The sequence below is a fragment of the Rutilus rutilus genome (genome assembly GCF_951802725.1).
Source record: "Rutilus rutilus genome assembly, chromosome: 21".
Lineage (NCBI taxonomy): Eukaryota > Metazoa > Chordata > Actinopteri > Cypriniformes > Leuciscidae > Rutilus > Rutilus rutilus.
In genome coordinates, this window is record NC_140226.1 from 30,622,566 (window position 1) to 30,650,475 (window position 27,910).

The 27,910-nt window shown below is 38.5% G+C and overlaps 2 protein-coding genes across 5 annotated transcripts; one reads left to right on the forward strand and one right to left on the reverse strand.

Annotated features, from left to right (window-relative positions):
* Nucleotides 1-71: 71 nt before the first annotated feature.
* Nucleotides 72-4,318, reverse strand: gskip (gsk3b interacting protein). Of its 2 annotated transcripts, none has more exons than XM_084394012.1 (3): nucleotides 4,164-4,318; nucleotides 2,580-2,825; nucleotides 72-703 (listed from the first exon to the last, which is right to left on the reverse strand). In XM_084394012.1, the coding sequence occupies exons 2-3, from the start codon at nucleotides 2,820-2,822 to the stop codon at nucleotides 545-547; spliced, it is 402 nt and encodes a 133-aa protein (XP_084250138.1). In that variant the 5' UTR covers nucleotides 2,823-2,825; nucleotides 4,164-4,318; the 3' UTR covers nucleotides 72-544. The 2 variants fall into 2 exon arrangements, with proteins under 2 accessions (XP_084250138.1, XP_084250137.1); XM_084394011.1 differs by lacking the exon at nucleotides 4,164-4,318 and adding an exon at nucleotides 3,261-3,398.
* Nucleotides 4,276-27,878, forward strand: atg2b (autophagy related 2B). Of its 3 annotated transcripts, none has more exons than XM_084394008.1 (43): nucleotides 4,276-4,556; nucleotides 5,326-5,515; nucleotides 7,038-7,200; nucleotides 8,215-8,367; nucleotides 8,476-8,578; nucleotides 8,675-8,837; nucleotides 9,022-9,201; nucleotides 9,595-9,691; nucleotides 9,812-9,985; nucleotides 10,114-10,265; nucleotides 11,092-11,203; nucleotides 11,295-11,538; nucleotides 12,128-12,284; nucleotides 12,380-12,472; nucleotides 12,717-12,905; nucleotides 13,004-13,277; nucleotides 13,831-13,939; nucleotides 14,052-14,256; nucleotides 14,514-14,656; nucleotides 14,773-14,930; nucleotides 15,121-15,293; nucleotides 15,381-15,531; nucleotides 15,785-15,984; nucleotides 16,555-16,635; nucleotides 16,828-16,934; nucleotides 17,173-17,265; nucleotides 17,345-17,415; nucleotides 17,499-17,575; nucleotides 17,664-17,834; nucleotides 18,023-18,155; nucleotides 19,003-19,205; nucleotides 19,379-19,608; nucleotides 19,709-19,826; nucleotides 20,772-20,963; nucleotides 21,057-21,158; nucleotides 21,989-22,067; nucleotides 22,356-22,569; nucleotides 22,848-22,917; nucleotides 23,787-23,869; nucleotides 23,949-24,070; nucleotides 24,219-24,373; nucleotides 24,540-24,689; nucleotides 25,951-27,878. In XM_084394008.1, the coding sequence occupies exons 2-43, from the start codon at nucleotides 5,354-5,356 to the stop codon at nucleotides 26,179-26,181; spliced, it is 6,237 nt and encodes a 2,078-aa protein (XP_084250134.1). In that variant the 5' UTR covers nucleotides 4,276-4,556; nucleotides 5,326-5,353; the 3' UTR covers nucleotides 26,182-27,878. The 3 variants fall into 3 exon arrangements, with proteins under 3 accessions (XP_084250134.1, XP_084250136.1, XP_084250135.1); XM_084394010.1 differs by having other exon boundaries at nucleotides 17,664-17,828; XM_084394009.1 differs by having other exon boundaries at nucleotides 15,384-15,531.
* Nucleotides 27,879-27,910: the final 32 nt, after the last annotated feature.

Here is a 27,910-nt window from a genome sequence, read left to right on the forward strand (position 1 = left end):
CAGGATATTTTTTTCAGACAACCACTATCCTGTAGACAGGTTAAACTAGACATTTGAATAGAAGTAGTAAGGCATCTGATATGTTTTTAATGACAATACTTTAAAGAACCATGCTGACGGAAGTACAGTATGGAGCTCTAAAACTCATTTTGCAGGACCCAGTTAATACAAAGTCATATCACTTGTATGTTAACATAAAAGATTTTAGTTCAAACCATTACCCATAGTCGTTGAAACAGCACATCGCTATTTCTGAGGGTTATTTCACTTGCATAAACGTAAAAAAAAAAAAAAACCCGGGAGTATCCATCTGGGCCCACTGTGTTATAGCACTGCCTCCAATGATACCTCTCTAAATGATAGTAAAATACTTTAAAACATCACAGGCAAGTCAGTTTGTCAAATTAACACCAAGAAGGTCTGATAAAACATATCACAGGCTAAAAACTGATAAAGGTACCACTGATGCTTGAAGCTGAGAGCGGCACAGGACTTGATAGAACCGTTAGCAAGCAAAGATATTCTGAGCGATACTGAACCCCTTTCACTGTCCATTTTGTTGGAGCCTCTCCAGTCTCTGTAGCAGAGCATTTCCAAACGCTTCTCTATATCCAGGGCTGAGGGAATCCAGCAGTGAGTAAACAGTCTCGTGATACTGGGTGTTCAAGCCCTCGTCCACCTGATTAAAGATGTAGCCCACCACCTGACAAATGACAAACACAAGATTCCACAGGTTAACCATCTCGTGTGTCTCACTTTTCATCTTTGTGATCCGCAGCGGTCAAAACTGACAGAAGAAATCGAGAAAAGAAAGACATGAATGTACTATATTTTGTTTCAATATTTATTTGATATTTTGTATTCTGAGTGGATTATGCAACGTTTAGTTCTATAAAAAGTACAAATTTTGATATTATCTCCAACTGATACAATGTTTAATGGTACACTATGTATCCTTTTTTTTTCCTTTCTCAAAATTAACAAAATGTCAAGTCAAGTATATTTGTATAGCGCTTTTCACAATACAGATTGTATCAAAGCAGCTTCACAGTATTAAATTACAATAATACAACAAGGTTTGTTTCCAGTGGAATTTATTGATTGATAAAATTAAATATCCCCCAAATATCCCCAACTGAGCAAGCCAAAGGCAACAGTGGCAAGGAACCGAAAAACTCCATCAAGTGACCTAATGGTGTCCTAAAACTCCATCAGGTGACCAAATGGAGAAAGAAAAAAAAAACCTTGTGAGAACCCAGGCTCAGTCGGGGGCCAGTTCTCCTCTGGCGTTTATGAACTAGAGACAGGATTTAACTGTAAGATTAAAAATATGGCTGAAGAGATGCGTCTTTAATCTAGTTTTAAACTGGGAGAGCGAGTCTGAGCAACGAACAGTATCAGGAAGACTATTCCAGAGTTTTGGAGCCAAATGTGAAAATGCTCTCCCTCCTTTGGTGGATCTGGATATCCTAGGTATGACCAAAAGCCTTGAATTTAGTGATCTTAAAGAGAGCGATGGATTATAGGGCGATAGAAGATCCGTTAAATAGACTGGAGCTAGGCCGTTTAGGGCTTTATAAGTCAGTAGCAATACCTTGTAATTAATACGGTTTATTATATATAGAGTATAATAAAATGAGTCAATACATCAATCCTTCTTCCAAAACGTGTTTTTGTCTTACCCTGATTCACTATGGGAAGCCTATTATATATTTTAGACCTGACAGGATGGTTTTTACAAGAAATTGAGTGAATCCATCACTCACCCGTGTGCGTCTCATCGAATCAGTAAATAAAGAAAAGTTGCTCCTCCTACTTTGACGCGTGTCTGGTGTGTGAGTGGCAGAGGATAGTTCATAACTATCAAGAAAGTTTGACATGGAGCCGCTAAATCACAAACCTCCAGGGAATCATACGTTGGATTACAAGGGCACATGAATAAAAAAAAGAAGTGCACAGATCATTTATAATAAATACTGCAATATTCCACTTTAACAAAATAAGAAGGCAGAGGTTATGTGCACAAATAGCATTAGATTATATTTACACTATGTAAAAATAGCAGTATTTTCTTTGCAATAGGTGTAAATAATAGTGGTTAGATGCTATTTATACTTATAAAATAGCGGTCGATACTATTGTTGATGTACATTAAACAGTATGCATTAGAGTGTAAATGGTTATATTTATTAAAATTCCCTACACCTACCTAAAACACGTCATTATTAAACACACATTAGACACTTAATTTCCATTTTTATTGAAAATAAATGCCTTTCTGATCTGATATGTAAAGGGGAAAAGGCGGATGCGAACTCTGGTTTTGATACTGATGATAATCCAGCATCTTCCCTAATTTTGTCTGGCCCAAACCAGACAGTAGGCGGAGTTAGTGTAAATACTAGACACTCCAATACAAGAATGGTCGTTTTATTTCATGTTGACTTTAAAGTAGAGGCCTAGACTGAAAGTGGACCCCATCTTCGCCTTTTGGAAAAACATCAGATTGTCAATATTACACTCAATATTATTGAGTAAATGCTGTTTTTGGATGGAACAGATGCTACTTTATCACTCACCCTTAACCCTGCCTCGGTGAGCTCTAGGCAATATCGGGTTCCCTCTCTGATTTCCACGTTTATATAGGCCACATCTAGTCCGCTGGTGAGACTGCGAGAGACGTGCATGTCTGTGACCGCGAAGAGCACGTCGTTGACCACCGCCTCCGCCTCCAGCCTCATGTCCTTCACCTCTCCCAGCTCCACACAGCGCTCCTCATACGAGCACTTACACAGCTCCTCGGGCGTACAATCCACCTCCATCCCCTAAACACAACCGCGGATGGACTATCAGACAACCTGCATGTTCATAAACATCTGACGTCACCTGGTCTTGAGGGGGCGCGAGCACTGTACAGTCATGCTACTGGCTAACGCCTCACATTCCTCAAAGTGCGTTTTACTCTTAGTAAGAGTAACATTTGTTTTTGTTTTTAGTGTGTGGAATTAACATTTTAATGCGAATCATTGGTGTTATGTATGATGTAACTTGCATAAAGACAATCTAAAAAATATGAAGTGTTAGCTAACAACATGATGCAAATCGAGGCTCTTGTAGCGTTAAAGTTCCATATGACGCCAATTCCGGGTTATATTAACAGAATAATGGTATCGTGGCATACATAACAAGTTCATTTGTTATATTATAAGGTCTGAAGCGGTTTAAGTTTATTTATTAACATAATTTTATGAGTTACTAACCTCCTCCTGGGGTGGTTCGTCAGAATACTTCCGGCTCATGCCGGCTTGGATTCATGTGTGTCAATTATGCGCAGCAGTTGCGCAGAGCAGCTTCTGCGTATCCGCCTCGACTAACATTACAGTATCTGCGATATTTTAATAAACACATGTATGAAAATATAGTAAAATATCTAAATCTATAATTGAGCTGTTTGGGTGTAAATGATAATGCAATGCTAACCGCTAAATTCCTTACATAACAACAAACTGTGCGGGTGGATGCGCGAGCTTTGGGGGCGGAGGGGCTTCTAGAGAATTCTTTATTTTCCACAAATAACATCAAAGCATGGTTATAGTTCAAATAACTGAATACATTTAATTTACTTTATTACATTTGATCATATGTCATATATGCATTTATTAATTGTGTTATTTTTCTTAAATTTGACTGTTTTTCGTTATCTTATAATTAAGTGTATTCCAGTAGTGACGTCACTTGCATTTCCACAAGTGTTCCTACTGAAATTCATCAATGGAAATTTACTGGATTGTACATGCATGAAATTGAACTTAAGTCATCAGATCCCATTATTCACATTAATTCCTAAACTTCGCTTTGAATGCTTAATCCCTCGCCAGCGAAAAAAAGTTAGTTATTAAAATGAATTTAGGATGTAAAATGTTAAAAAATGTACGGTAATCAGCCATGATGAAGTTAAACATTATCAACAGTGGCGAATAAATTGTAGAATTTTGGCCCGATTCAGAAAAATAATACGTGCTGCGTAGTGTCAGTTAGTACTATGTTAATACAGGGTAACGGATTAGAACATATTTAAAGAAATAGACAAAGATATGACTTACAACCCTTGATATCAGATCAATAACTAAATCCATTACACCATTTAATTTGAGCCTACTTACCTTACCGCCAAAAATAAAGTGCTTTTACTATTCCAATCCGAAAACAATAACACTCCTGTAGCTGAGCGCGTGATCTGCGCAGTGGATGCGCGGCGCGGATGCTCGTGAACACATCGCGCGCATGGAGAGGCGCGCGAGAGTGCGCAGTCACGAGCGTGTTTGTAAACACCATCTTAGCCTTATAAGCAGACAAACAGAGATGCTGCTCTCTCACGACCTGACTTATAATGCGCCTGAAGACTGCCATCTCCAGTTGAATATAGATAATATTAACGAGCGATGCATCAGCCGAAGAGACAAAGTTGAATGAAGGTATAAAGGATTGTGTTTAGCCAGCATGCTAGTTCACCCTAAGCCAAGGAACAACGGTTAATCAGCTATTTTATAATACAGGTGAGTTATTTTTCTCTGACAGTCTTATTTTGAATGACCACTGTACATACGAACAAACGGTTTTTGCTGTTGTGCAGTGTGTCTCCGTGATTTGGCATTGTTAGCTGCAAAAAAAACAAACTCACCAACCTTTATTGCGCAAGCACTGGTGGTCACTATACTGTATATGTGGATATATGGGGTCAGACAGCAACGCCAGGCATGCCAGACAAATACATATAACCGCAAGTCATTTAAAATGAGCTCATCATCATCATCACCACATTTTCTGATGTTGTTCTGAAGGCTTTGAGTAGCTAAATGCCTGTGAATTGATAGGTCTTCTAGGAATCCCAGGCTTTAACAGTCCTTTGCATCAGTGTATTGAATTACTAGTTCTACAGTTGTAATTTGTTCAGACAGCCACATCATCTGAAGGTCTTCATTAGTCATCTAGAATCAGAACATGTATTTATACTGAATCACTGACATCAACAACCCTTCACTGAATAATTGTGTGGGTGTGTGTTTTCAGCAAAGCAATGTCAGAGTCGCCGAGAATGAAGATAACTTCTTATCAATTCCATGAGAATGTTTTTAGACTGGCTTGTGTGAGCGTATTATTTATTTTATATACTGTCTGTCTTTTAGCATGTTATGTTTAACTGTTCCAGCTTAATACAAACTACGCCACCCACCAAACCACACTATCCACTGCAGTTCACACACTACAGTAAAACGCTCTTAAGTCTGTGGCATTTAACACTTTGGATGTCCTGATGTGTTTCAGTACACACTGAAGCCAAGAGCTGGTCAAGATGCCTTGGCCATTTTCTGAGTCCATTAAGAAGCGGGCCTGCAGGTACCTGCTGCATCGATATCTGGGAAATTTCCTCCAGGAGAAGCTCAGTTTGGACCAGCTTAGTCTGGACCTCTATCAAGGCACGGGCTCGCTCGCTCAAGTGCCGCTCGACAAATGGGTACGTTTTCTACTTCTGTGCTGTTTACCCCTATTTGATTCCATACAGAACAAACTCCATGAAATCAGCCTCAATGTTGGGAGAAGTAGTTTTGGGACCAGATTGTTTATACCTGTGGCCGAATAGGCCTTTCCAGGATGACACTCAAGTTTTTAATATTAGAAAAATATCCAGCAACATATTATTTTTGTAAAAATCATTTATCATTGAAGCGTGTTTTATTAGATTGTGCTGTTTTTAACCTTGTGAGAAACACTTTGTAAGACATTTTTAACAAAGATAATAAACCAAATATAATTTCCAAAACCCTCTACGGACACACTGAAGCGCGAGTCGCCATTGTCTAGTAATTGTTTTTATTTTACTCGCCAGACTTTTTACATGGAATGCAAGAACAATGGACAACATATAAATGGCCCACCCTGTAGATGAATCCTTATTTAAAGTTACAAAAGTTGTTCAGTCAAGAGCAGTGCAATATTTTATTGCATTAAAGGATTAGTTCACCCCAAAATGAAAATTTCCTAATAATTTACTCACCCCAATCCCATCCAAGATATCCATGTCTTTCTTTCCTCAGTGGGAGAGAAATTATGTTTTTTGAGGAAAACATTTCTGGATTTTTCTTCTAACAATGGACTTCATTGGTTGCCATCGTTTTTAAGTCCAAATCAATGCAGTTTCAAAAGTCTTTTAAGTGTTTAAACGGGCTGTACGCGATCACAGCTGAAGAAGAGGTTGTTATCTAGCGAAACGATAGGTCATTTTCAACAACAAAAAAGAGAATTTATAGACTTTTTACCTTCAATAGTTCAGATTGAGCTGATCAACAAACGGACAGGGAACTACGTCATCACGTTGAAAGGTCACGCCGGCGATCCTTTAAGTCTTTTGTTGTTTGATTAACATTAAAAAGCAGCTGGAATATTAGGCTGCTGTCACTTTAAGACAATGCGCAGATCCATTATATTAATACTGGATATAGGATACTTGCAAAGATGGGAATTTTGTCATAATGTTTGTGTGAAATTTTCCATCCATGCACAAGAAGACATGAAAGAACTCAGTATTCGTGTGCTCTCAGACTCTGCTTTTTGGGCGTGCTTCAAATGTACAGAATTGAGTTCCCTTTCGTGTCTTCTTGCGCTTTAATATTTAAATTGGCAAGGCTTAAAACACATGCAAGTGATCAACTTTCATGATGATGCAGCACTGGCCCGATCGTTTGTTTTAGAGTTTTTAGCAAAAATAGATTTTTTTAAAAACCTGATAGTTTGCCATACAATGTTTTAGCCATGAAAATAGCTAAAAATATAGAATAGACATGAGGAGATAAGTTGAACACGATTGAACTTCTGAAATTTGCTATATCTTATCTGAGTCTAGCATCAAGGGAACATTCCATTGCCAGATAAAACTGGTTTACATAGTAATATTTTATACCTATCCCCCTAAAAACGATCAAAAAGGATGTTTATCCGCAGTTTACCTTCTGTGACTTTCATGTCTCGTGCTTCTTCAGTCCCTGAATGAGATCCTGGAGTCTGTGGATGCACCATTTGAGGTGAGTGAGGGCTTCATCCAGGCCATTTGTCTCACTGTGCCATGGGCCTCACTGCTCCAGGACAACTGTGCTCTGGAAGTGAGGGGTTTGGAGATGGTGTTCAGGCCAAGACCTCGAATGGGTAGGAAACATCTCTCAAATCGCTTTCTCTTAAGATGATAATCTTGACAAATGCTTTGATTGCAATGCTATGCATTCTACAATTCTGTTTTGTAAAGTTTATTCTTATTTGTGAAATCTTCCCACTCTAATATTTTGTGTTTAATGTAGGGCTGGGCAATGATTAATCGCGACTAATTGCATCCTAAATAAAAGTTTGTGTTTATATAATATATGTGTGTGTACTGTGTTTAATTATTTTGTATATATAAATACACACACCTGCATGTATATATTTAAGAAAAATTTGTTATTTATGTATAAAGTATTTATATATATAATATAAATTATGTATAAATATATACAGTATATACATGCAAATATTTCAGTATATACATGCAAAATTTATACATGCATATGCGTGTATTTGTTTATCCAAAATAATTATACACAGTACACACACATATATATTATATAAACACAAACTTTTATTTTGTGTGCGATTAATCGTTGCCCAGCACTAATTTAATCGTTTCTAATTTAATATTTTTTTATATTGTATACTATTTCTGTCTAATGATCTTTTATTCTAGTAGTTTTAATACAAAAAGTGTTTTATTAAACTATCTTTTTCTATAATGATTTTTCTCTCTCAAGTCCATCTTTAATATAAAGTTGATGTAAGAGACAGATCATTTGTTTTGTATTTAGATGTATTGTCTGAGTGAAACATTATTGAAAAAACAAACTCTTGGGTAGGGACTTGGTTCAATCCCATGGTTGTTGATTAGATGGAAGCAGATCTGAATCCAAGCTCGCAGGCGATTGGAGGAAAGGGGCATTTATACAGACACAATTATTAGATTAGTCCGGTACATTATGAGAGTCATTTCCCTGGAAGATCCAATTATTTTGATTTTAAAAAGTATGAGGTCAATTAATTTTAAATGAAACATATGCATGAATGAATTGTGAAGTGAATTTCCATTTCATGACTACTTTAATGTTGTGTATGCCCATTGTAAATCTTTTTCAGCATCCGGCATGGAGCCCATGTGCTGGTCCAGCTTCATGACCAGCAGTATGCAGCTGGCCAAAGAGTGTCTAAGCCAAAGACTCACTGATGACCAGGGAGAGAGCTTCCAACCTCTGGAGGGTCTGGAAAAGTTTGCCGAGACTATTGAGACGGGTATGCCTCTTCCCGTAGACCATAAAATCGTATTTGTTTTGTATAGAGCTCAAATATTGAGTCTGATTCCCTCTCAATGACGGAACCTTTCTCTGTTCTCTCTGTTAGTGTTGAGAAGAGTCAAGGTCACTTTTGTGGACACCGTCCTGCGGATGGAACACATTCCTGAAAATTCTAAAACTGGCATTGCCCTCGAACTCCGAATCAATAAGTAAGTTCTAGAGCTGTAACTAAATATTTTCAATACAACAAGATATGTTTACATATGAATCATCGCCATGCTGTCTGTACATTTTGTGATATTTAGAATGGTTTACTGTGATGAGAGCGTGGAGGAGGGCTCCAGTGTCAATATCCATCAGCCTACTACATTTGCACATAAAAACCTCACTCTGGACGGAGCCTCTGTGTTCTGGGATGAGTTTTCAGAGTCGGCACGTGCCGGCCCCAAATCATCGCCCACTCAAACAGTGAGTTTATCTGTTCTGCTGTAATAAAACAGTCATCTATACCCAAGTTGTGGTGCAACCTAAGCCTAACTTAACCCTATTAACCCTTAACCCTAAGTACAGTTACTTCAAGTGAGTTTTTTTGTAACTATTTACCAGTACAATTCCAAAGCCCTCTAAGACAAATGTTCTTTATACATTTAAGGATACTGAACCCAAACTTTCACCAAGTTGGAATCCAAAAATCATCTGTGAGCCTCACCCTCAGTTCCCAGAGCCCGTGTCTTCCAGTACACCATTCGAGCCAGTGCAGGTGTGCTGCCTTAGTGGGAAACTGGAGCTGTCCGTGGTTCTGAAGCAAAATGAGGCTATGCCAGGAGCTAAGGTGGGTACATGCAGTATAACGTACAGTTAATGTACACTAATTTGAATGCTAGCTGGTTATAAAGGTATTGCACAGATTAGCTTCCTTTGTCGCAGTGATCATTCCTTGAGTGAATGAGTGAACAACTAAAAAGTATTCAAATGCTTTTTGTCTAAATTATAAAACAATAGAAATGTTGTTTAAAATGAAAAGCATAACACACTTCTTTTTGTGTCCATCAAGTGGTATTTATTTAAATAAATACCACTTGGTGTGTGATGTTTTATTATCTAATTAATTTACATTGATACATTTTTAGCTGTCTTAAGTGTATTTCTGAATGGACAGAGAAGTCAAAATAAAGGCATAATACATTTTTTTGATAGTAAGATTTAATGGCTGGTCTTTTCACAGTTGCATATTGACGGACAGTTTGATTCTCTAATCATGCTGCTCTCACCACAACAAGTCCACCTCTTACTGGACATGTTTGGGGTCTTCTCCAGCTCAGGTGACACTTTTTTTAAAATCATTTTTTATTCATGATTCGACCATATGTGTCCCTCTTTGAATAAAGTGAGTGATAAATGGTTTCTGCTGAATGTGAATGACTTTTCTTATTGGAATACAGCTGGGCAGGAGTGGTCTGCAATAGGAAAGGACAGGAAAAGTCGGCCAATGCAGCAGGAGGATGAGTATCGCCTCCACATGGAGCTCAACCGCTGCCTGAAGAAAGACACCATAACAGGTGCCACTGACCAGGACCTGTTTGAAAGCCAGACCACCAGAACGGTGTCCAGCAGAGGTTAGTTTAGCACATCACATCTTTTACTTCTTAGTACATCTAGAACTTCTTAGTTCTTCTGCTTTTGCAGAATGTCTATATATCTCTAACTACATATTTAATTAATCTCATTCTTATTGGTCCGACAGAGGATGTCTTTTTCTCCATGGCTGATATGGACATGTCACACAGCCTATCATCTCTGCCTCCTCTTGGGGATCCACCCACGGTGGATCTAGATTTGTCTGTAAATAGCAACTACTCTGCCTCCCTGGGGGATTCGCCATCGGGAAATGTAACTGTGAGTTTTGACTTTTGAACTCAGTGATGCATAAATAGTATTAAATGATAGATTGTGCCACCGTTCATTCATTAAATGATAGATTGTGTCATTCATTCTGTGACACTAGTGGCACCTACCGGAATTACAAAAATACAGCATATTTTGCAAACACCCCTTTCGTGTGTCACGCATCCCACATCTCAAATATCACAAATACATATTAGGAATACTTTAGCTGTGTTGCAATGGGTCTTGAGTAAGCATTTAAGTAGGCTAACTCTAAGAGAACATGAGCATCTCACTTATAATAATCCCATCCAAAGCATCTGCACTGAGTGCATTTTTTGGCTGTCTTCACTAGACATGTCAAAGTAAAACATATAAACTGGAACATATGTCTTTCGGAACAGGCAAATGATGATGTTGTATTAAAGCGTACATTGTCACTTTGATGTGATCATGACCTGTCTAATATTTGAAGGTCTAGCCTAAATGCAACAAATTTTGGCTTTCACTCCTGTACCCAAAGCTGTATGTCTTTTCCCATGTAATGCGTCATCCATGGTCCCACATCGGCGAACCCCCTCTGGCTCAGCCTGCTATAATAGCCATGCCCCACTTGGTTGAGTTGGTTGAGCTGGAAAGAGATTGACGGATCTGCTCTTAATGTTTAGATGGTGCCTGGGGGCTCAGTGTTAACACTTTTTATGAGAGATAAACCCATGAATGTCATACTAATAGCAGTCAATGAACAATAAACTGGATTTAGAGAATGTCAATTCTCAAAAATCTTACATACTTTAAGATGTTGCAAATGTAAAACATTTATTGACACATTCCCTAGACGGTGTGGGATGAGTACATGGATGTCCCTAGACAAAAGGAGAAACAGACAAATGAGACACCACAACTTTCCAGAGATTCTCAGCTTACCCACAAGTTGCTACGGCAGACATGTGAGTCCCATCATCGCCTTTATGATTTATGTTAATTGTTAACCCTTATGACTATCTTTAATCAGTTATATACCCTATGTGTGATCTCTAGCTCATCCATCTAAAGGCCACTGTGATGAGTCCAGGCCTGAGCTGGTTCTCAGGCTGACAGTGGGCAATCTCTGCCTGTCTGTCCTCCATATCGACCCCCTCCCACCTCCAAACTCCTCCCGCAGCCATCTTGCACCAATGGCTTCTGAGTTTTTCCGTATTCTGACTGTAAATCAACTCCCTGCTGGTGGTTTCCTCCAATCACGAACCATCTTTGATGAAGCCTGTCCACATGATCATCTCAGGTAAGCTTTCACTTTTTGTTTTTATTATATGTTGAGTAATAATGTATTTGACAAATGAACATAGAATTAAAAATGTTGTTCAAATCTATCTGTTTAGTTGAACTTCACATTTTGTTTATTAGAGCTTTTTTTTAAATACAGCTTTGGTGGATGGCAATATCCCAACCCCTTTAGAATACTATAAGAATAGTTGCTTATTATTTTGTTATCAGCCTTCTTGCAATTATCAATAATTGGATAATCTTGGATGGCTGACATTGCATGTGAGTTTACAAAAAAGATGAGGTGGGACAGCGATAACTTTGCATTCAGTCTTTAATGTCATCAATGCACTCCATTGACTGGGAAAACTGAAATTTTTAACGGGTCTAGAGGAAATTTATATCTGTGGGTCATCACCATAACAATCAAAGCAAAAGATAAAGTCATGTATCCTGAAATAAACATGTATAAAGATAACAAGAAAGGACCCAAGACAGAGCCTTGTGGAACTCCGTACTTAACCTTTGCTTATGTTTTAGAGAGTATGTGTTTTAAGGTGCCACTGAAGATAAAAGAAAATTTTAAATGCATTTTTCTCCATCTTCAGATTCATTGGTCAGGGATTAAAGGTGACATACGAGCACTGCCAAGGCTCCAGTGTGCGTACGCTGAACACGGATCTCTCTCTGAGCCAGATGGAGGTTTTGGAATGCCTGTACTCTACTGACAGCCACACTACAAAGAGTGGAGCCCATTACACAGAGGTATTTTTTTTGTCTGTTAACAAATATTGTATGTGCACAGAATAGTTATTTTATATAATAATAATGATTTTTTTTCTTCTGTGTCAAAACATTAGCTTCTTACGTTTGACCTCCCAGCCAGTAGTGAGTCTCCCCCTCCTACATGCCTACATTTACACTACAAACTAACAGAACGCAGAGGCCCGCAGGTAACTGCCTGAAATATTGCAACAACTTCTTTAGACGTGTTGATTGGAGCTGATAGAGTATTTCTTCATACTTAAGTAAATGACCACACGATTATGTCCTTGACTAGTCCATCTATATGATATTTTATTATTTACATCAATTGTTTGATGTTTTTTTTTACTCTTTATACTTCAAATTAATCACAAATCTAGTCACTTGCAGACAGTAAACATGGTCCCACTTTTTTTTTTTTTTTATTACCAGGGCGGGCAGGTACGCCTGAGTACTGTACCCCGTAAGGCAGAATTGCAGGTGGAGCTGGGTAAAGTGCGCTCAGAGTGTGACGTCAGCATTGTGGACAGGCTCAACTCCCTACTCCAGCCTCAGAAACTGGTTACAACGGAGATGATGGCATCTCACATGTACACCTCCTACAATAAACATGTCAGTCTGGTGAGAAACATTAGCAACTATCTCCCTCTACTTAATTTACTCTCTTTTACTTTTATATCACTTTGCATCTTATTGTGGTTGTGTGTTTTCCTCACAAGCACAAAGCCTTCGCAGAGGTCTTCCTGGATGATAGTCGCACCCCAGCGCACTGCCACGTGTCTGTGTCAATAAATGCACCTCTATTGGTACTAGTGGTACGGTTTCCAATCCCAGACCTGCGCTCGGATCAGGAAAGGGGCCCCTGGTTTAAGAAGTCCCTGCAGAAAGAGCTGCTTCAGCTGGAGCTGGAGGATCTGGAGCTCAAGACGGAGTTCACTGGAGGAAACTCATCAGAGCAGAACAAGATGGAGCTCACTTTCAAAGAGCTCAGCGGTACTAATTTACAAACAGATTCATCCTGATCATGCCATAAAAATAATCTTGCAGCTTTGCATTTTGAGTGAATTCTGAAAGTAATCAATGGATGAGGAAATGAGGAATGAATTCAAATGTTCCTCTACAGTCGTCCCCCACATACAGGATACAGAGATACTTTTTATAGACATGCTTCACTTCTTCTTTTTTTAAAAGAATAAACCATATTTTATGTCTGCTAGACTTGCCAGGAAGAAAATACCAATTTAGTATAAAAAGATCAAGAGGGCACAGAAACAATTCAAAGAGTAATTTTTTAAATATTAATAAATGGTAATATAATATGCCTGTATTACAATTGTCATCTCTGCTGGCTAGATTTGTGCACAATCTAACAATGTAAATCAATGGGAGATAAAAAAAAAAAAAGAATTTTACATTTCTTAGAGTATAAAAGAAATTGGAGATATGATAATGCAATACAAAACCTCATAACATAATATTCAAAGAATATTAGATTGGTGTTTTTTTTTACACATTTAATCACACAATGTGTTTTTTGTTACTCTAGGGTCATTTCAAAAAGACAAAGATCACCCTGCAGCCAGGTTCTTACGAGTAGCTAACACCATGGAGGAGGACATGACATCGTCCGACTGTGGCAAATTCGACTGGCCCAGGTAGGCTGTGCTCTGTGTATACTGTTTTGTTTATAGTCATTATGTGTATCTTTACTGATAAAATTCATCCAGATACAGAAACTAAAATATTTTCTGCTCCATACCCATTCAGAGTGGTTTTGAAGGTGAACCCCAAGGCTGTGCGCTCCATCTTAGAGCGTGTAACAGCTGAGGAAGAGGAGGAGGAAGCAGACGGTCACTCACAGGAGGAAGAGGAGGAAGAAGGAGCCGCCCACTCCTTGAAGGACGTGTGTGATTTTGGCAAACCCGAGCCATCCCCTTTCTCCTCACGACGTGTCATGTATGAGAATGAGGAGGTATGGAGATTTTTATTCTCTGAAATTAGGTTTTAAATTATAAACTAAATTGATTGATATTTGAATTTCTAATTATTTTTCTTTTTGGCAAATTATTTATAAATATAATATAATGTAAATAAATATAAAAGCAATTTTTGCCCGGTGTTAAGAAAAATGCATGCACCCATTATGGATCAACTGCCCACATAGACTAAAAATAATTAGTAATTATCTGTTATTATTAATAATGTATAATAACTTGACACCTCATGCAGATGGTCATCCCAGGAGACGTGCTGGAGATGACGGAATTCCAAGATAAAACCATGAGCAACTCCCGCTACATTCTTGAGCTGTTTTTCCCTAACGTGCAGCTCTCTTTGCCCAATAATGACTTTTATGAGAAACTACACAACAGGTAATTATTATTAATGCATGAAGAAAATCACAGCTTTGTCTTTTAAATCTACATCCTCAAACTTCTCGTGAGTTCCAGCTACCATGTGCTCTTTTTTTTCTTTTTTTTTCTACCAGGATTAATAACGACCTGCTGCTATGGGAACCCACCGCTCCATCTCCAGTCGAGACAGTGGAGAACATCCCGTATGGTGTGGGTCTGTCTGTAGCCAGTCAACTCATCAACACGTACAGTAAAGACAGCTTCAGTCAGTTTAGATCTACTGGCCCTGAGGGTAAAGATCATTTCCCCTTCTGCTCACTTGAATATTTAATGTCAGACTAGAAAAAGCATTTTCATGCTTTTTGGTACTATTTCCAGCACTTATTCTTGGAAAGATGCTGTTTTCAGGTAATAATTTCATCTGACATCATGTGTCTGTTGGTCTTTTTGTTCTGGATGTTTTCCCCATTATGTGTGTGAAGAGGAAGAGAGTGGTTCTGAGGAAGAGATCCTGCAGTATTACACCCCCGCTGAACTGGGCTATAGGAACAGAAGGAAGAAGAGGAGTAAGATCCAGCCTAAGAACTCTCAGAGCCTCTTTTCCATCGTCCTGTCTGTTAACCACGGCCTGCTGGCTCTGCAAACACACCTAAAGGTATTACAACAACATTGTGAAGATCGTGCTTTAATATTGACTCATTATATAGTCATGGCTTTATGTAATATATGCCAATGCTTCCAGCAGGATGATAATAGTGTGTTACAAAAAAAACACGGTGAATTCTGGATGGAGGTGAAAAACGGGACATTGTTTGGCGTGACGCAGCACGAAGGCTACAAAGACCAGCATTATGTCTGCTTCCACACGTCTCAGGCCTGCCTCTATCACCACGGTAAACAACAAAAGTCGTTTGCATTCTTTTACCTGTTATTTTTCAGTTAAGTTATATAATGGTGGTCTATAGAGATTTCTGGTACATTATCGTTTTTTGTGTAAACAGAAATATATGTTTCTATTTAATTGCATTTTAGTGCGGCTTATTTGTATGATAATATTTATTTATCTCATTAAAATATCTCATATTTAGGATTAATAAGTATGTATGATGAATTTTTTTCTTCATCATTGTGTATCTAATTGGTCAGGCACGGTGGACGGGGATGCCCCGGAGTGGAGTGTTAATCTGCCCTGCAGGACGCGTCCTCATTGGCTGGAGCCTGTTATGTATGCGACTGAATCGGCCTCAGAGAGGGCGTCTCCGTCAGAAGGGCTCAGTCTGGAGCCCCACAGCATGCTGTCTGTCGCTGTTAAAATTTCCTCCCACAACACTGAGCGCAATGTCAAGGTAACACATAACTGGATTAGACAAATGCTGTTTAAAATTTCAACACAAATTACTGTTTAAAAGTTTGGGGTCAGTATGATTTTTAAAAAAATTTTTTTTAAAGAAATGAATAGTTTTGTTCAGGACGTATTAAATTGACCAATACTGACACTAAAGACTTTTTCTTACATTGTTATGAAAAAAAATCCTATTTCAAATAAATAAAGAACTTTCTATTCATCAAAGAATCCTGTAAAAATATTGAGCAGCACAACTGTTTTCAATATTGTTAATAGTAATAAATGTTTCCTGAGGATCAAATCAGCATATTAGAATGATTTCTGAAGGATCATGTGACACTGATGACTTTAGTAACAACTGCTGAAAATTCAGCTTTGACATCACAGGAATAAATAGAAAAGTTATTTATAATTTTTATATTATTTCATAATAATACTGTTTTTGCTATATTTTTTTTATCAAATAAATGCAGCCTTGGTGAGAACTTTTTAAAAAGTCTTAACTTTTCTGAGCTATTTGTGTTTTTAAATGTGTAACTGGATCTGTCTGCATGTCTTTCTGTATGTTCAGGAGTTTCTCATAGCCATTGGCATGAGGGGAGTCACGCTGGAGCACAGAGTGGTGCCTTCAAGTCTGGGCTGGTATGACCAGGTAATAATAATATAATAATAATGCAAAATCACCTGAAACAAAAGCGCCTATGGGCTTTGGAATTGTGGATTGCATCTTAAAACGTTCTAGTGATGAATGAGTTGTTGACTCAATAACAATCTGATTAATTTCTGACTAGGACTGTCATTAATTAATCTGTGCCAAACCTTATTGGTTATCTTTCCACTGTAGATAGTCGACTTTTTAAATGTGTCAGATGAGCCGGTGCTTGGCTACACGCCCCCTTCATCTGTGTCCACCCTCCACCTGCATCTATGGAGCTGCTCCCTGGATTATAGGTGATACGTCTAGCTAGATTCTAGCACTATCTTTTCCAATACATCTATCGAGTATTTAAAGGGAAAACGGTGCCTCCCAAAACTGTTTGGACGCTTACAATGGATGAATTTAATTGCATTTCATTCAAGCAAACAAATGAGGATCAGGATTCAATCCTCATAATCTGCACAGAATGTATTTATTGTGCTTTTCTATTAAAAGAGCATTTGGATCTAAGCAGCAGTTTTCTCTCTCTAGACCTTTGTATTTACCCGTGAGATCTCTGCTGACGGTGGAGACCTTTAGCATCTCCAGCAGTGTGTCTTTAGATCACTCTTCCTCCAGTTTAAGGTAAAATAACTATACAGTCTATAACTGAACGTTTCCTAGTTGCTTTTTTTCTAATCGCTTATGATTTCTTCCCTTATAGAATAATTTTAGATGAAGCTGTATTGTTTCTGTCTGACAAAGTCAACGCTGTGTCTGTTAATCTGGCACGAGGTGAGGAGTTATACTCGTTTGTGCGGTTTCAGAATATGTCGACAAAGCGCTCTGGCTTAATTTTCTTATTTGTATGTCTTCAGACTATGTGCAGGTGGTTGATATGGGGACCCTGGAACTGAGGATCACTGCAGTCAAACCAGGAGCAGATGGCAAAATGGTGAGTCCTCCGTTAAAACAAAGAGTTGTCTACCCTCTAATGCAGAATGTTCCAATGACTTTATCTCGTGTCAATTATGTCTCTGTAGACGGAGCCGAGGTTTGAGCTGCGTTGCTCAAGTGATGTTATTCACATCCGCACCTGTTCAGACTCCTGTGCCGCTCTCATGAACCTTATTCAGTACATAGCCAGCTACGGAGATCTGCTGCCCCCTTCTGGAATGGAGGCCAAACGCAGAAGCACTAAACAAAGGGTGAAGGTCTGTTCAATTGAAAATCTGACTTAACATGTCGACAATGACACATTCCATCATGCTTAATATTTAAAATCAAACTATCAAAGTAATTATTATCAGACAACCTTATACATTTTTTTTTTTAAAGATGATGAGTAGTAGTTAGCTTATTTGAGCTATTTGTCATGATGAACATGTTTAATGTTCTCCAGACTGAAGCAGTGAGCCGCCCACCAGCTCCGGCACCTCTACTTCCTGAAGCGGAGCAGCAGATTCTTCAGGATCTGATGAGTGATGCTATGGAAGAGACAGACAGCCTGCAGGGCCATATGCTGCAACAGAACGGTCAGACTCTACTCTGCTTTTCTTTATTTTCTGTGGTGAATGGCTTTTCCAAATTTTTCCTTATTTTAAAACCATACATTACTAATATATAATCAAACTTATTTCTGAGTGCAACTGGATATTCAGTGATAAAAATGTTTGATAATATCAATCAGTAATTGGTTGGATTGGTAAAAGTGTCCGTTATGTAGCAGAATGGAGCCATGTGTTTAACGTCAGTAACGTGAGTAACGTCAGCTGAAAAAGAAAGTCGTATCATAGATAGACCGGGTTATATTTTAATCAGGGAATTTTTATCTTTGGAATTACATGCCAGTGAATCAGGTTCACACTCAGTTCTTGGGATCGACAACCGCATTTACAGGTGTGAGTCTCGAAATGTCCCATTTAAACAGCAATTTACAGAAGCCTCTCAAATGAACGTGCAACAGGAGTGAAGCCCGTATTCTCTTACTAGTAACCATATTGACCAAAGTATGGTGATGTCCATATAACTGAAAACTCTTCTCACTTTTAATATGTCCAATCGAGCCTCGAGTTCATCCGTCAAATCTTCATTAACTGACGGCAGCGGTTATATCTAAGTGGAGCGTTTGAGTCGCGTCACTCCGAGCGTAGAGCACAAAACTGACGGGATCAGCTCTGGTGGAGAACAGTGACTGCATCTAAAACCTTCAGATGACTCCATTGCTACAAGTTTCCTAAAGAAAAACCACACACAAAAAATTGCAACACACAGTAGACATGTTTGTGCAGCGATGAGCGGATCTCTCGCACTGTATATTCAAAGTATTAATAAATACTAAAATAACATGGCTCGCATTGAATCTGTCTGTCTTTTGTGTAGGTATCAATGAAGACCATTCACATGATCATGAGCCACCCCGTTCTGATCTCTTCCTTTTCCCTGATGAGAGTGGAAACCTGGGGCAGGACCCGAGCCCCACGTACCCAACCCTGCACTCGCCCCTCATCTCTCCTCCTGCCCCCCCTGTGCTCCACGACTCCGATGACTTCTGCATCCTTGACACGCCGGGCTCCAGAATAGAGGTGAGATCTTCATTTCATACATATTTCAGGCAGAGAAGCATTGAAATAGCTTTGCGTGAAGAACTGACTGAGTTTCAAGATGTTATCCACATTTTTGGGTGAACTGTTCTTTAAAATAGAGATCTTAATTCGTGTGTGCATTACTTGATCAAAGTGTTTTGTCTGTCTGTCAGGAACGGGATGAGGAGCCTGTGGTAAAGAAGCTAACCTCTGAACCTATCCTGGTGAAGGAAGAACATTTCGGTGTCCCCCTGGAGGGCAGCACTTTGAATAGGGGGCCGCTTCATTTCCCTGTGCCGGAAATCAGATACCTGGTCAAAGAGATCTCTGTCGTGTGGCATCTCTATGGAGGAAAGGACTTCGGCGGTGGCGCACTGTCCTCATCACCAGCTCGCAGTCAAGGGTACATTTTTGGAGTTGGGCCACTCTTGATTCAAAATCATGCTTCATATAAAATCTGCATGTGTTATAAGTGTGTATTCAGAGAGCATGTTTGTGTGTAGGTGCACTCCTCACAGTTCTCCGTCACAGACTCCTGTAAGACAGGTGAGAAGAGGCTCTCGTGCTGGAGGAGGATGGGGCAGAAACCATGATGTTCTGATGGAGATTCAGCTCAGTAAGGTCAGAGAAACACTTGAGCATTTTAATCATCTGCCTGCTTAATATATGACCATGAATATAATGCTAATTAATATATGAAAATAAAACATTTTATAATTTTTATCATCTGTCTGCCAATCTGCCAATATATCACTGTTATTTTAGTATTATTCATATATTATTATATTTTTTTTATTAATGGTTTGACTTTGCTTTTTTATATTTTCAGTTTAAATTTTAGTAATTTTATGTGCCTGTCATTTTTAGTAGTTTTTGTTTAAAAAATTTTATAAATATTTGTATTTATTTTAGTTAGTAATTTTAGTACTTCAACTTAAACTGAATGAACATTTTTAATTGTTGCCTTGGCATCTAACTGAATATTTGGTATTTTATTTCAGTTTACGAAATTTTTTTTTGTAGTTTTATATTTGTTTTAGTTAAGTTTAACTGCTTTAAAAACAGAGGCGTTCCCACCTTACTACTGAGATATGTCATGTAGCTACTTTATGAAGTCAGTCGATGGGCAGCGCTGACAAAAAGTTTCTGTGAATGTGCAACTTTCCATCTGAGTGCAAGTGTGTGTTTGTACAGTATGCCAGTGAGTGTGGATGTAGAGGGAGAAAGAAAGCTTTCAATAGAAAATAAAAGGTAATTTACTGGGAAAAACATATAAATTAGTTAATTTTATTCTGTTGTTTGTTATATTTGTTTGCTTGCTCAGTGTCTTTGCGGATGATGGTTCTTTTACTGTTGTAGGCTTAAATAATTTGGCGACGTGATATGGAACTGTAAAGTGGTGAACAGACCTGGAACTACTTCATAGCTGTGCGTTTACTGGAAAATAATTGCACACCTTTAGTTAGAACGTTCGTCAACCAATCAGAATCGAGCATTCGACATTCCTGTGGTATAACCAGTATTAAACCATCTAATAATACTCTGATTCTTCATGTCTTATATTAGGTGCGGTTCCAGCATGAGGTGTATCCGCAGATGGCTCCAGAGGCAGGCGTTTTGACGGAGCAGCCGGTGTCCAGACAGGTGTTCTCAGTGCAGGATCTGGAGATACGAGACAGACTGGCCTCTTCCATGATGAACAAGTTCCTCTACCTGTACTCCAGTAAAGAGATGCCCAGGAAAGCTCACTCCAACATGGTACAATCAAATACACACAGACAGATAATGATCTAATATGTTTCTAAAATATCAAATGATATGGTCTGAGCATGTGCTGTCTGTGTATATCAGTTGACCATCAGAGCCCTACACGTGTGTCCGGAAGCTGGACAGGGACCTCAGGAGTGCTGTCTACGTGTGTCACTAATGCCCCTCCGTCTGAACATTGATCAGGTACAGAATAAAACTGTTCATCAACTCTCCTCAAATCATATTTTTTAACAGTGTAGTTCAGACTGGTGACTAAGAGTGTGTTCACACTTGGCATGTTCGGTTGGATTAAAACAAACCCTGGTGCGATTGCTCTGTTCCTGCTGTTAATTTAAATAATTGTGAATGCTGCCATCTGAACCCTGAAAGATGGGTCTTGGTCCGCTTCCAAACGAACTCTGGTCCATGTCGCGTTCAAATTTCATTCGAACCATACCAAAGACATGTAAAGGAACCAAAAACAGCCCATGATGTCACAAGATGTGACCCTAGAAAGGACAGACTGCTCAATCATGCCTGTTTTTTCTCATCATAGTCGTGATGTTGGCCAACACAGTTCAGTACAGGCATCAGAACTGCGTCTCCTCACAGCAGATCTTCATTTGTGTGTGTTCCTGACGCTGTTTTCACTCCTTTACACATTTTATAAGCTCTTCACGAGTTCTCAGCTGGTCAAAATACCATTATACGTAGGCTACACACATTCAATGAGAGCATTTAGCCCAGAACACAGCATTGTTTTGGATGTTTGGTAAGTTCCGTCGCGAAAAATCTGTGATGAAAGCCGATCAATCAGGTGGTGAACATATCCCTGCTTTAGGTTTAGGTTCAGTATCTTCAATGCTCTTAAGTTTGTTGGTAAAATGCCAATTTGAACGGCAAGCGGACCAGGACTAAATACATTTTTTGGGGGTCCGGACCAAATGAACCAAGCGAACTGAACTACAACTGTGAACACACCTTAAATGTCAGTGATCCCTCTCATTTTCGTCACTTTTTTTGTTGTTGTACAGGATGCGTTGTTCTTCCTGAAGAACTTCTTCACCAGTCTGGCAGCAGACGTTGAAATGTTTTCCCCACCAGAGACGGAAGGTAACAATCAATATGCAAAATATAAACATTAACTCTGTTCCAAATCCTGTGATTGAGCTGCCTATCTAGACAATTTTTTTTGCCAATGTAGGCTCACTCATGTCAAAAACATGTCTATGCTGCATTCACGCCACATCGTGATAACTTTAATTACTACCCAGGACGTTCTACTTGTATTTGTATTTAAAAAAAGTAAACATTAAGGCAGCTCTCTAGATCTTGCGACATCTATTCTGCTCTGCAAGCAATTGATTCATCTATGTGACTATTTATTGATTTGTATTGTAGCATTCTGTGTGTCGATGAAGAAGCCGTCTGGCCCTGAAGTTTCCTGCAGTTTTTCCAAGTACAACGGTGCGGCGGCTCAAGACCCTGCGCCCATCATCTCAGTGCCAACACAAAGCCGTGCCAGTCCAAGCCTCGTCCGCACCTGCAGCCAAGACAGCACTGCTGAGACAGACACTGCCTCCACATCTTTCACTGACCAGCCCATATTCTTCAGGTGTGTGAGAGGAAGCAGTATTCATAACCACCTACAACAGGGGTGTCCAATCCTACTCCGGGAGGGCTACTGTCCTCTAGAATTTAGCTTTGCTTCAGATGTGTTTAATTAGGGCTAGAAATAAACTCCCTCCAGAAGAAGGATTGGACACCCCTGATCTACAACACTGTGTTCATCTACATTAAACATTCACCCCCAAAATCATTAAACAAGTTGTTCAGGTATGAGTTAATCAATAACTACAAACCAGAATATATTTTGCTTATGTCGTTTTCCAGAGAGTTCCGATTCACTTCAGAGGTGCCAATTCGATTAGACTACCATGGAAAACACATGGCCATGGAGCAGGTGAGCTATCTATAAAATCCAAATGTCAACAAATTGTCTTAATCTTTTGGTGAACATCATATTTCATTCTGAATTGATTAATTATTAAAATAATGTGATATAAATACATTTGACATTTTTTTCCATGTATTTTTTTTATTTGTGAATTGTAACGAGCACAGTGACAATATATACATGCAATGATTGATTCATACAAAAATACGTTTTGTTGACTAAAGGGTACGTTACCACGACAGTGATGTACTAAAGAATGAAAATTATTTTTTTTGTGTGTGCTTTTTTCACGTACAGACGACAACATTGTCAAAACGACCCACGTTCACTTAGATCGGTGAAAATGACTTATTTATTAATTATAAAAATAATGTGATATAAATACATTTGACATTTTTTCCATGTATTTGTTGGCGGTAGTTGGCGATGTCACTTTGTAAAGAAACACTACTCGTGTATAGACTGAACACGTCATGTGCATGACGTCACCGTTTTCACAAATTCGCGCTTTTGTCACATGGAGATGTTGACAATATAGTTTAAATGTTTGCGTTTTCAGGCCCCCAAAATGCCGTTGTTGTGTAAACAAACGACCAAAATGCATAAAAAGTTGAAAATGGTGTTGTTTAAACTGCCCCCCTAATCAGTCAAACTACTTGGTTATCAGAACCTAAAGAAAAATTAAGTTAATAACTCGCTCGATCCCTGATCTGCACTGTTTTTTGTAATAAATGGTGTTTTCATCTAAATATAAAGCACTGGGTCAAGTAACAATATTTTGCTACAAAACAAGCTTGTATATTTCATTTGTTCTTAGTAAATAAACTATGAGAAAATTGTAATGTATGATATAATGCTTGTGTCTTACTCTACAGGGCACATTTGCTGGTATTGTGATTGGGCTGACACAACTGAACTGCTCAGAGCTTAAATTACGACGCCTGTGTTACAGACAAGGGTAAGAAAAACGAATTATAATATTACCTCACAAATCTATTTGAGCCTATTTAAGATTACTTTTTTTTTTTTTTTTTTAGATTATTGGGTGTTGACAAACTCTTTTCATATGCCATTAATGAGTGGCTGAATGACATAAAGAAGAACCAGTTGCCGGGGCTTCTGGGAGGCGTGGGACCCATTCATTCCTTGGTGCAGCTAGGTTAGCACAACACATTCACACATGCACTATTCCATCTGCAAGTACTATCGACTAAATATTGATATTGATGTCTCTAACTATGTAAATAAAGTTGTCTAATGAGAGGTTCTCAGTGTTAAGCAGTGTTTCCTCTTTGTTTGACCTATAGTTCAGGGTTTTAGGGATCTAGTTTGGCTGCCCATTGAGCAGTACCGTAAGGATGGAAGAATAGTGCGTGGCTTCCAGCGGGGCACCGCTTCCTTCGGGACATCCACCGCAATGGCCGCTCTGGAGCTCACCAATCGGATGGTGCGAACAATACAGGTAAACTCTGATTTGTGTTACTTCTTTTTAGTGTGTGACTTTTTGGGGCGACTGTGACGGTGTGTGAATGTTTTCAACATAGATGTATTAATCATACTGATCACATTAAACTTAATTCGCTCCACTTATACGTATATATAAATGACTTGTGATCTGTTCTGTGTAGGCGGCTGCTGAAACGGCTTATGACATGGTGTCTCCAGTGCCAGATGAGAAAGAATGCAAAAAGATTAAACGGTACTCGCATTACTGTCTGGCCCATCAGCCAGTGGACCTCAGAGAGGGGGTGGCCAAGGCATACAGCGTGGTAAAAGAGGTATGAGCACTCTGTGCCCTTATTTGGCTCATAATATACATTTTTGCCCATTTACACTTAATCCTAGCTAGCTAATATGAAATCAGAGATGATTGATTTTCTTAATGCACATTCCCAATTGCACAATTCATCAGCGTTTTTAAGAATAGCCCTCTGAAATGGAAATACATTGGTTGTTATTGCCACTTCATCTTGAGTTCATATTTAACCCAAAATTGAAAATGCTGTCATCATGTACTCATCCACATGTCTTTAAAACATAAATCAAGATACTTTTAATGAAACCTGAGAGATTTCTGATTTCTGTCCCTCCATTGAAAGTCCATTTCACCAAACCTTTAAAGCTTCAGTCGCTTTATATGATGAACAGATTTAATCTAGTTTTTTTATTCACATATAACATAGATCAACGCATATTCATTGAGAACAAATATGGTGAACAAAATCTCAGACATGCTTGCTTTACGTGTGAGAACCAATGAGGTTTGTGTATAATGTGAATAAAAAGCCTAAATTAAATCTGTCCATCCGATAAAGTGTCCTTTTTTAGAAGACGTGGAGTAAACGGCTCGATTCAAATGGATGACTTTTTGAAGCATCAATGTGAGTAAATGACTACAGAACATTCATTTTTGCGTGAACTGTCCCTTTAAGAGTGGCTGACATGAGGTAAATACTGGTATATTTATTAAGGGTGTAACGATCCGATACATATCACGATACTGAACTCACGATATGATATTATTGTCATTTCTCCAAGACATTTGGTAAAAAGTTAACAAAAAAATGTACTGTTGATTTGAAAATAATACATTTGATATTACATTGTGGGTGTAAATGAATAGTCTTGGTGCTGGTAACACAATGCACAGGACAATAGTGACACCAGAAGAAAAATATTCATGATTCTGAAGCTGAAAATACAGAATTGTTTTAGACGAATATGCTTTATCTCTGTCACTGACTTGATGTATTTAAAATAATGTAGTCCACTTTTTACTGGTAACATAAGACATCTGGCATTATCAGGACCCACAAATATTCCCCTATTGCATTATTATACATTATATTCAACATTAAACTACTACATATAATGTAGTACTAACACTAAAACTCTGAAAACTCGCATTTTTTCCTCACACAGAAATTTTATTTTGGGTGAACGATACACAATACATATTGTTGCATTTTTGTATTGCGATATATTGTGTTATACCCCTAAAGTTGATATAAACCGTTCCTACGCACTGTGTGTTTGCAGGGCATTACCGACACAGCCCTGACCATTTACGACACCGCGACCCGTGAGCATGAGCAGAGGGGCATGACGGGCGCTGTGGGCGGAGTCCTGCGCCAGCTTCCTCCAGCTGTTGTTAAACCTCTAATCGTTGCCACAGAAGCAACGTCCAATGTGCTGGGAGGCATGAGGAACCAGATCCACCCAGATGCACGTCAGGAAGAGTCCCAGAAATGGCGCTTGGGTGAAGACTGAGCTCTGTTCTGCTGATATTCATACTGGCCTATCAGCCTAGAATGTGTGTACTGGCTTTGATGTATTGGTGTGTTAATGCCTGTAAAGATCATATAAGACCAGTTTTTCTTTTTTGCTGCTTATGCGTTTTTAAAAAACGGTCTGGGCGACAGACAACTAGAGGCTGTGTAGCACAAGTCTAATCCCCAAATTAAGTATCAGAGGAAGACTGGAGCTTTATTCTCAACAGCATTTGTGCTTGACATTTAATGTAAGTGGAGCCATCGAGCCGCAGAACTGGAGACGCACAGCTCCCGCTGGAGTAGATCTAACTAGATTTGTCGCTTCTCAGCCCCCTATCAAACGTCCTTGTAGTGCCTTCATGTCATAGTTTATTAATATCATATGTTCATCTGTTTTATGAATGAGATGGTGTAGTGACTTGTGGGGAACAAGATTTCTGTGCCATGGGTTTTCACGTCATTCAATTTTAAACACGTCTACTACAACTGCAAGTAATTTAAAATATGGCTTCTGTTGGTTACGTCATGACGACGAAAAATCAGGGTCATATTTCACCCCAAAATCAAAAGAAAAAAGTAGCATTCTGCATAAAGACAATGAAGACTATTTCAGGGCCATTTCTTTTTAAAATTTTTTATTATTTTAATATCCACACATTTTTATTACTGTAATTTGAAGGAGAAAAGGAAGGATTCGTTACGTTAAAAAATAAATCATAAGTTACAAATACTGTTATAATGTATACTTCACAGCTGTCTTTTTCACATAAAGAATCGAGAATTAAAGTATTGTGCCTAATTTTCTGAAAATAATATCTGTGTCCTAAAATAGTTTTGTTTGTTTTTTTGCAAAATGTCTATATTTTTCATTTTATTCTTTTGAATTTGGGGTGAGACTGCCATTTCTTGACGATTTTTTGTGAGATTCAAGATCTAAACATGAAGATACTCAAGGTATTGTAAACTATCAAAAGGGCAAAAAGGATCCACCTGGTAGCATCCTCCTTTTTATTCCTAAAACAATAATTATCACTTACCTAACCACACTTTTAACTATTTAGATGGAAGAGAGTGACTCTTATTTGCACCACGTTGATTTCTATGGCTTAAGTAACACAATATGGTGTAGTGTTTCTCTTTACAGATACCGTGTTAGAAACTAGTCTTCAAACATGTGGAATGTTTTGCAGTTATTATTTACCACTTTGCACTTTGTATTTAAGTGATCCCAGAAAATTACACACTCTTCTGTTTTTCGTTTTGAATGAAGCTGTCGAGACAGCGTCTGCTTGAGTGACATTCCCTAAGCATCCGCGTCAAAAGAAGTCTTATGAAATGAACCTTTCTCTAGATAGACACGTTCTCTATATAGTTTACCTTATTGTAGAAACTGTCAAATAGACAAGAATTTGAAATCTCTGTTCTTCATGAATATCAGTATCTTAGTTTGACAGGTTTTTTATTTTATTATCTCCCTGACATCATTGCTGTTGTGTGAGTAAATGCTAGTTTGGTATGTCACAAAATTGATAAATGACAGCTAATTTTAGCTTCATAATCCAAACACTTGATAATATTTATTGTACTTTTTTTCTTTAAGTGGTGATATTTCTTGTACATAGCTGTACAGGTCACTTCCCCAATTTATACAAAAGCATGTATAATCAAGAAAGGGAAATAAATTATTTAATGTCATCTTGTATATGGTGTCTTTTTTGTGCAACTTG

What these genes read in the sequence shown, in the direction of transcription:
- gskip (XM_084394011.1), bottom strand. Translation starts at nt 3,299, where the DNA reads ATGAGCCGGAAGTATTCTGACGAACCACCCCAGGAGGAG. An exon ending in ACGAACCACCCCAGGAGGAG is followed by an intron (nt 2,826 to 3,260) that starts GTTAGTAACTCA and finishes GGTTGTGTTTAG; the next exon opens with GGGATGGAGGTGGATTGTAC. An exon ending in TCACCGAGGCAGGGTTAAGG is followed by an intron (nt 704 to 2,579) that starts GTGAGTGATAAA and finishes GTCATTTGTCAG; the next exon opens with GTGGTGGGCTACATCTTTAA.
- atg2b (XM_084394008.1), top strand. Translation starts at nt 5,354, where the DNA reads ATGCCTTGGCCATTTTCTGAGTCCATTAAGAAGCGGGCCTGCAGGTAC. An exon ending in AATCATCGCCCACTCAAACA is followed by an intron (nt 8,838 to 9,021) that starts GTGAGTTTATCT and finishes TATACATTTAAG; the next exon opens with GATACTGAACCCAAACTTTC. An exon ending in GCACTAAACAAAGGGTGAAG is followed by an intron (nt 17,835 to 18,022) that starts GTCTGTTCAATT and finishes AATGTTCTCCAG; the next exon opens with ACTGAAGCAGTGAGCCGCCC.